The sequence below is a fragment of the Stegostoma tigrinum genome, chromosome 27, assembly GCF_030684315.1.
Source record: "Stegostoma tigrinum isolate sSteTig4 chromosome 27, sSteTig4.hap1, whole genome shotgun sequence".
Taxonomy (NCBI): Eukaryota; Metazoa; Chordata; class Chondrichthyes; order Orectolobiformes; family Stegostomatidae; genus Stegostoma; species Stegostoma tigrinum.
The window spans coordinates 7,527,087-7,536,299 of record NC_081380.1 but is presented as its reverse complement, the minus strand read 5'-3'; the positions used below and the strand labels follow the sequence as shown (position 1 = coordinate 7,536,299).

At 40.5% G+C, this 9,213-nt stretch overlaps 1 protein-coding gene across 2 annotated transcripts in view; it reads right to left on the bottom strand.

Moving 5' to 3' along the window:
- Positions 1-226: 226 nt before the first annotated feature.
- ap2b1 (adaptor related protein complex 2 subunit beta 1) overlaps positions 227-9,213 on the bottom strand; it is a 280,263-nt gene continuing 271,276 nt past the window's right edge. For both annotated transcript variants that reach the window (XM_048557271.2, XM_048557272.2), the window contains one exon: positions 227-2,250. In XM_048557271.2, the coding sequence (XP_048413228.1) occupies positions 2,176-2,250 (75 nt within the window). In that variant the 3' untranslated portion in view covers positions 227-2,175. The remainder of the gene's footprint in view (positions 2,251-9,213) is intronic.

The following is a 9,213-nucleotide window of genomic DNA, read 5'->3' as shown; positions in this document are numbered from 1 at the left end:
AAAGTTAGGCCAGTAAGTATTTAGTTTTAGAAATAATGGGAACTGCAGATGCTGGAGAATCCAAGATAACAAAGTGTGGGGCTGGATGAACATAGCAGGCCAAGCAGCATCTCAGGAGCACAAAAGCTGACATTTCTGGCCTAGACCCTTCATCAGAGAACCTCTCTGATGAAGGGTCTAGGCCCGAAACATCAGCTTTTGTGCTCCTGAGATGCTGCTTGGCCTGCTGTGTTCATCCAGCTTCACACTTTGTCATCAAGTATTTAGTTTTGTTCATCTGAGACAGAGTTGTACAGCAAGGTAACAGACAATGGAGAGGATGCGAAGAAACAGACAGAAGAGAAAACTGTTAGAATTAGACAGGAAGATATTTACCTTTTTGCTGACATTAACTTCTCTTGGCTTTCCATTACAGGAGACTACATCACTGGAGATCAGGAAAAGACCTCTGAAGCATTCTACATGGTGAAGTACACCAGCATTAAAACAGAAGCAAGTTCTGAAGATTGAGAGATACTAGGTCCTGTTCATTTAACTCTTCAAGGACACAAAACAAAACTAAGCAGAAAATTGTTTGAAAAGTAAACCCACTGTGAAACATTTTTAGACAAAAATAAGTCAAGTGCTGCAGGAGATAAACCTGCTGTGATGTTTCCATTATGTGCTTTTCTGATTATTGAACACAGTGCATGGTACCAACCTTGAAAATGTTGAAGGCAAGATTCCAATACAACACATGCTGCTGGCGATCAGAGATGACAATCACCCTGGGGTCTTTCAGAACTTGACTGTATGCAACAGTGACATACTACTCAAGGCTCATTCAGACCAACAAACATTCTGGATGTACAAAAGCCTGCCAGCACCCTGTTATTAGGGATTAAGGTGCCATGGAACTAATCTAGCTAGCAAATGGAATATACATTCAACGAGGCTGAATCAAGAGAAATTCTATAAAATCTAATCCTCATTCTGGACTGTCAAAGTCCAGGTGACCACTTGGGAGAGACATATGCCAAGCTATTTGTCACTCACACACAGCCAAAAAATAATCCAGTTGATATAGATACAATCAGTGCGACACCTAAACACGCAGAGTATTATACCCGAAAATAAATTTCAATTACAAAGTAGACTGGCAATAATACAGGTCAGTGAATGCACCATCGAAATACAGCGAATAGCATTTCAGTGAGACATTGTCCTCTGCTTTACCACACCACTTTTATTATTTTGACAAACAGTTTATTGAGAACGTGATGGATTTTAAAAACAAACTGCAACAAGAGCAGATCATTTACAAAAACCGGGAACCTTGTATGAGGACAACGTACGATGCCACATACAACTATAACTCCAAACAAAACCTTCAGAATTGGAGACACTTTTGAGGCTGTCCCAAAGCAGGAAATTTCACAAGTTTCAGCAGTAATACAATATTCCCACCTAAAAAAAACTTCGAGAAGTCAGCAGCTTCAGCGGAAAATACCAGCCTCAAAGACAGCAGAACTTCCAATCAAAAAATGAACATGGGTGAGTGCCATTGGCCACTGGAGCTTCTTTATAGGAGCTCCGACACAAAGCAGTTGGAAAACTTGCAATGATTCTGCAGCAGAACCAAAAGGACATCTGAAAGGGCATTCTGTAGAGATGCAAGTAAATGCAACTTTAGCAACTGAAAAATATTCTTCAGTAGGAAAAAAATTTCAAGGGGTTACTTCAGGTCCCTGTACTTGCCCCTTAACATAACCCCACCTCGTTAAGACATTCCACAACAATTAATCTGTCCTACAGGGATCTGTATAGTCCCCGAATTCGATAGCCTAATTAACTGTACATAGCATTTAAAGCAATTTTTAAAACAGAACAAACTTGGCCACACAACAAACATATCAGATGGAATAACATTGCCTTGAAATAGTGGTCTCAACAGTGGTTTTTGTTTAGGAAGTAAGCGAACAAAATACAAATGTCTGGCACCAAAAGAAGACTAGTTGACAACTTTGATTAAACATATACAATCGTGGATTTCACCATTTAATCAGTACATTTCCATTAAAAAAAAACTTTATTTTGTTTACGATCCATTTCACATATGCACAGATCGTGGTATTTGCTGAATGGAGTGTAATAAGACATTTACGTCCATTATGTTGGGCAAGCTTGTTCTGATCTTCAGTTTTTCAGAAGCGTGTCATAGACTTGGTAGACATAATGTGACACCTCCGGCGCTCTGCACTTTAGAGACAGCTGGGGTTGGGGGTGGGGGTGGGAGGAACGAGGGAAGAAAGAAAAACACAATTAATTTCAACTGAAATATACACAAGGGGTACTGTTCTGAGATGTTGCAAAACTCCTTAGCAGGCGTATTAATTTACTTTGGCAGACAGTGTAATAGCAGACAAATAAAAATGCAGGAAGCTGGAACCTAGAAATACACTAATAAGGATAATGTAAAATATTCACAGTAGGCTGGTCAGCATCTGAGAGAAAAAGATTAGTGTGATACTTTTCATTTGCACTGATTTCAGCTTGTGGGAAACTGACCAGCCAAAAAGTGAATCTGAGCACATTACAACTGCAACTTCCAAACAGTCATTTTGGACTTAACCTGCTGATTTCATTCCCACAGCCGCTGCCGGAACTACAGAGATTTTAACAGTGTTTGTATTTTTATTCTCAGATTTGCAGCATCCACAGTGTTTTATTTTTATTGCAACAACTTATGGAATCTTTAATGTAGGGAAATGTTGCAAGGTGCTTTGTAGCAGCATTTAGGCGACTTGACACAGAGGCGGTAAGGAGATGGAGGGCAGGTGACTGAAAGCTCAGGCAAAAACACAAAAGAAGAAGACTCAGAGCTCAGGGCTGTAGCGACTGAAGCTATTGCCACAGTGGTGTTAGATAAAAATCCTAGGATGCTAAAAGAGATCAGAATTGGAGAAGTGCGGAGATTGAAGGCTTGTATATTTGGAGAAGGTTACAGAGATTGACATAAGTTAAAAGAAATTAAAAAAATGAAGTACTACTGAACTCGGAGCTAACACAGGTTAATGATGGAGCAGTTGGCAAATAGCACATGTTCAGATATGAGTTTATTGGCCCATATGACCATAAGACATAGCAGCAGAAGTAGGTCATCAGAGAGATCATTACTTATCTGATAATCTCAACTCCAGTTTCTTGTCTCAGCTCCATAACCCTTAACTGATTACAAAATTGATCTCTCTCAGCCTTCAATATTCTTAATGATCTACCTTCTGCTGCCTGCAATAAAAAACTCTACAAACTCATACCCTCAGGGAAGAAATTCCATCTCATCTGAGATTCTGCCTCTGATTCTGCACTCTCCCACAACCTTTCAACACCTAAGCTGTCAAACACCCTCAGAACCTTATGTTATTCAATCAGGTCATCTCATTCTTCTAGATTTCAATAAGTACAGGCCAAATCTCCTCAACCCCTCTTCGTAAAATCTTTTCATACCCAGAATCAACCTATTGAGCCTTCTCTGGGCTGCCTCCGATCCCTCTATATCTTCCATTAGTTAAGGGAACCAAAGCTGTACACACTACTTTAGGCATGGCCTGACTAGCGCCTCTATAGTTTGCTGTTATTTATCTTTGAAATGAAAGCCAACATTCCACTTGTGTTCCATATTACCTTCTGAACCACGTGCCAACTTTTTTGTGATTTATTTTGTGATACATGAGGACTTCTAAATTCTTGTGTGCGAGCTTTCTTCAGTCTTGCTCACATTAAATAATATTCAGCTCCTCTATTCTTCCTGCAAAAGTGCATAACCTCACATTATATTCCATCTGTCAATTTCCTGCCCGCCCACCCACTCAATCTATGTTTATCCCTCCGTAGATCCTTTGTGTCATTTTTTACCTTTTGCCTTCCCACCTGTTTTTGTGCTGTCTGCAAACTTGGCAATCGTTCCACTTCCCTCATCCAAGTCATTAATACGTATTGTAAGTAATTATGCCTCTAGCACTGATTCCTGAGGCACTCTCGTACTTATGGGTTGCTATTCTGACAATACTCCCCTCATCCCAACTCTTTGACTTCTGTTAGTCAGTACCCTGTCCATGCTAATAAACTGCACCCAACACTGTGAGGCAACAGGCCAATGATTTCTCTGGGCCTGACGTGCTGCAGGCTGAGATATTAAAGGGTCTCGCTAAAGAGATACTGGATGCACTGGTGGTAATCTAGATTCTGTAAACATCCCAGCTGATTGAAAAACTGCCTTTATCAAAAAGGAAAGGAGACAAAAAATATTACATTTTTATGCAAGAGCAGGGCATTTAAAACACACAATTAAAACTTGGAGTCAACATGGCTTCATGGAGGGGGAAACCCAACACTATGGACTCTTATCTTAAATAGTTTTATGTGGTTTCTGATCAAAGCCCTTTTGGAAATCCAAAGGCCAATATAACATATAAAATGTATCCATGTTATTGTAGTAAATTTGTCAGCCACAAATTCCCCTCCATGAAGCCATGTTGACTCTGAGTTTTAAATGTGTACTTTAAATGCTCAGTTATTACATACAATACATATTTTTTTTGTCTCCTTTCCTTTTTGATAAAGGCAGTTTTCCAATCTGTTGGGATGTTTCCAGAATCTAAGGATCCTTGGTAGATCCACTTCCTCTTTAGCTAGACCCTTTAATATCTCAGCCTGCAACATGTCAGGTTCAGAGAAATCATTGGCCTTTTGCCTCAATAGTTTCCCTACACTTTTTCTCCAATGGTGGTTACTGGTTTTTAATTCCTCCCTCCTTTTTGCCACTTGGTCGGGTCAGCATTTTGAAATGCTATTAGTGTCTTTTACTGTGCAGACTGACACAAAGTATTTATCCAACTCCTCTGCTATTTCCTGGCTTCCCATTCTACTTCCCCAGCCTCAGGACCATCTTATTTTTAAAGCAAGGGTGAAAGGTACCTTTTGGACCAGGAGACTCTAATCCTGCACATTACAAAGGCACAGATGAGGTTTTGGCAGTAGATGAGCTGAGGCTGAGTCTATCATGCGCAATGTTAAAGATGTGGAAGAAAGTAATCCTGGCGATGGGTATGATATGAGCTGGAAGCTCAGCTTAATCAAATGCAATGCTAAACACTGGTACAACATATATTCTAATAATTCTACAAAACTCATCAGCACTGGTGGCCAGTTCTTAAATATAGGTTGAACAGAATGTATCCTCTCAAACTGAAATGGGAAAGCATAAATAGGTGCCCAGTATAACGGTGAGAAAGCTGCCATTAATAATGCAGCATATAAAATGGAGCTGTAGACTTTCAAAGTGCTGAACCTTATCCAGCAGTCATTTTCTTTATCCCCATCTCCAGAAGGATGCGTCTGTCTCTCATTCTGGAGATCTTGTTCAGCAGGTGTTAGAAATCTTCAAGCTCAGAAGCTCCAGCTCTCCCTACACATGCTCTAGCTCTACAGCTTCTGCGGCGCCCCTGGATAAATCAGCTCTTCAGGTGGTTCTCAGGCTTTGCAAGCTGTAATACCAAAGCTCAGGATGCCAATGCTGCCAATAGACAGCTTTCAGGTAAATGCTGCAAGAAAGGATCTTGATGAGCATAGTGAAATGCTGCTCTTTTTGAGGACTGTGTGCGTCAAGTCAGGCAGATTCCTTTAGTACTAAAATTACTTTCAGCAACACACTAAAGCTTGTGAATTTTAGAATGGTTACTTTTTAGCATGAGTGTAAAATGACTGCCCATTTACTGTAAATGTGTCAGTCAAATTTCAAAACTTGCTATGTTCTTCAACATTATGAGCTGAGATTTTCTAATATAAGAAGTCTAATACATAGCAGATTCAACTCAGTTTATGTCTAAGAAATTACTTCCATCCATCTTCTACCCAAAACACAGAAGAGAAATTGTAAACTATGGAATACCACACAATGTTTAACTAGTGGAGAAAACTGTATTTGACAGTGATCATGCTTTTTAAATTACACTGTGTTACAGAAATTAACAATCACCCTCCAAATAGATTCAGGTTTTGGAGCAGTTTGATGGGCAACCAGAACTCAAATATCAGAATCAAAAAAATCCAACTGCCACACTTTCAGTAAATTGTTGCGCTGAACATACACTGATGCTACAGTCCCTTCAACCAACAGAACTGGGTTTCATCACCTCTCACCTTGGTGGATGCAGTGTCATACTTCTCTTTTAAGTGTTCAGGTGATTAACAGCTTTAGAAAGAAGTAAGCATACTCAACAGTCCCCACACTGAGGAATTCATAGGAAGACTATGCATGTTTAAGAAGGATTCTAAAAGATCTAACTTGCACAGCTACAACAAAAATCAAAATACTGTGGGCACTGAAAATGTGAAATAAAAACAAAATATTGGAAATATAAGATAATAAGGTGTGGAGCTGGATGAACACAGCAGGCCAAGCAGCATCAGAGGAGCAGGGAAGCTGACAATTCGGGTCTAGACACTTCTTCAGAAAATACTGGAAATGTAGCAGCTCAGGCAGTAACTGTGTAAGGAGATTTAGTTAATGTTTCAGGTTGATGAAGCTGGAAGGTGTATCAAGTGTCACGAGAATATGAAGGCAGGGATAGGTGAAGGGGTTTGTGGTGGATTTTTAAATATAGGTTGAACAGAATGTATCCTCTCAAACCAAAATGGCAAAGCATAAATAGTTGCCCAGTATAACGGTAAGAAAGCTTCCATTAATAATGCAGCATATAAAATGGAGCTGTAGACTTTCAAACTGCTGAACCTTATCCAACAGCCATTTTTGACAGAAAGCTTCCGGTTGCTTTGTTGGCCAGGACTTTTGATAGTGCTTGAGGCAAGTTTGAAAATGTTGTACCATCTGTACCATGAAGAGTTTTAACAGATACTGGTGTTTATGTTCATAAAACCTATTATGGAAACTGATACTAACTGATTACAAGTAAAGGCTATGAAAGACCATACATTAGAGATAATGAGCTCGGTAATGGAATTTTCAACCATGATCTTCCTAACGTCTCATCACAATAACAACTTGCATTTATCTGGTACATTCAATGTAGCTAAAACATCCCTTAGACGCCCCATCGAATTTAATTGAGCAAAAATCAACAAGTGAAAGCAGGTGATATTACAAAAGGGAACCAAGTGTTTGGCCAAACAGTAAAGTTTAAAGTAGCACTTCGAAGAGCAGAGAGGTAAAGGGAGTTCTGAAGTTAAGTTTAGACAACTGAAAGTGACTGACACTAGTGGGATTGTGGAAATTGGGAATGTCCATGAAGCCAAATATCGGAAGAACACAAAAGTACTTACAGGGTTGTAAGAATGGATGTGGTTAAAGATACATTGTTACAATGGTAGATTATTGCATCTTGGCTAATGGTCAATACAACATTTCTCAATTATTATCCTTCCTTCCTCCCTATTTATATAGATGTACTTCAGTTCCATACCTCAGAGAATCGGTCTCAGCAGTAGTGTCATAGAGTCGTACAGCATGGAAACAGACCCTTTGGTCCCATCTGTCCATGCTGGCCAGATATCCTAAATTAATCTCGTCCCATTTGCTAACATTTGGCCCATATCTCGCTCAAACCTTCCTATTTACATGTCCATCCAGATGCCTTTTAAATGATGTAACTGTACTGGCCTCCACCACTTCCCTCTGGCAGCTCACTGCATACACGCTCCACCCTCTGCATGAAAAAGTTGCCCCATAGGTCCCTTTTGTATCTTTCCCCTCTCACCTCAAATCTATGCCCTCTAGTTCTGGACACCTTCCCCCCACCCCAACAGCCTGGCCCTCATGATTGATAAACCTCTACAAGATCACTCCTCAGACTCCGACGCTCTGGAGAAAATAGCCCCAGCCTATTCAGCCTCTCCATATAGCCCAACCCCTCCAAATCCAGTAACCACCTTGTAAATCTTTCAAGTTTCACAACATCCTTCCAATAGCAGGGAGACCAGAACTGAATGCAGTTTTCCAAAAGTGGCCTAACCAATGACCTGTACAGCTGCAACATGACCTCCCAGCTCTGAGACACATTGCACTAACCAATAAAAACCAAGTGTAATAAATGCCTCCTGCATCCAAGGTCTCTTTGTTCAGTAACACTCCCTAGATACTGGTGCGTGAACATTCTACATGGGCAGAACTCAGAATACACCTACACCAATGCTTTTTGAAGAAACAGTTTTGCAAAGCTTCGCTAAAATCCATATAGGTTACATCAACTGCACTTCCTTCACCCACACACTTGATCACTTTTTCAAAGAAATCTAGCATATTTGTTAGGCGTGACCTCCCTCTGACAAAATCATGCTGACCTTCCCAAGTGGGTGTTAATTTGTTCCTTCAGAATTTTCTCCAACAGTTTTCCCAACACTGACATGAGACTCACCAGTCTATATTTCCTGGTTCATCTCTACCACTCTTCTTATAAAGTGGTACCACACTAACTGTCTTCCAATCCTCTGGCACTTTCCTTGTGGCCAGAGAGGAATTAAGAATTTGTGTCAGAGGCCCTGCAATTTTCTGCCTCACCTGGGCCAAGGGGTTTGTCCATTGACACAGCCCAAGTATCTCCCCATTTCCTATGTGAAGCTTTGCAAATTCCTCACAGTGCCTTTTTCTGAATTCCATACCGATGTTCTCCTTTTCCAGAGTGAACATTGAAGAGAAGTATTCATTCAAGTCCCTGCCAATGTCCTGCGTCTCCATACACAGATTGCTCCCTTGGTCCCTAATGGGCCCTACTTTTCCCTGATTAACCTCTTCCCTTAAATGTATTTTTAAAAAAATCTTATGATTCTCCCTAATCCTGTTCAGAAGATCTTTTCCATGCCCCCTTTTTTGCCTAATTCCTTAAGTTTCTTTCTGCATTTCTTGTCTTCCTCCAGGACCACAGCTGAACTGTTCCTTTGGACTTGCTAAAAGCCCTACTCCTCTTCTTTATCCAGTCCTGAATTGTTTTAGACACCCAGAGTTCCCTAACTTATTGTTCCTATATTTCTTCTGGAGGGTACATACATGTGGGCATGTACGCGTCCCAGCTCCTTTCTGAATGCCTCCCCATTGCTCTGCTGTGGGTTTACCCAAAAAGAGTTTTGTGGCCAGATTCTGCTTTCTTTCAATAAACTCTACCCTCCCCGAATCCAAAGCCATCTTTTGCAGGCCATTTTCTTCCTTGTCCAGAAAATATC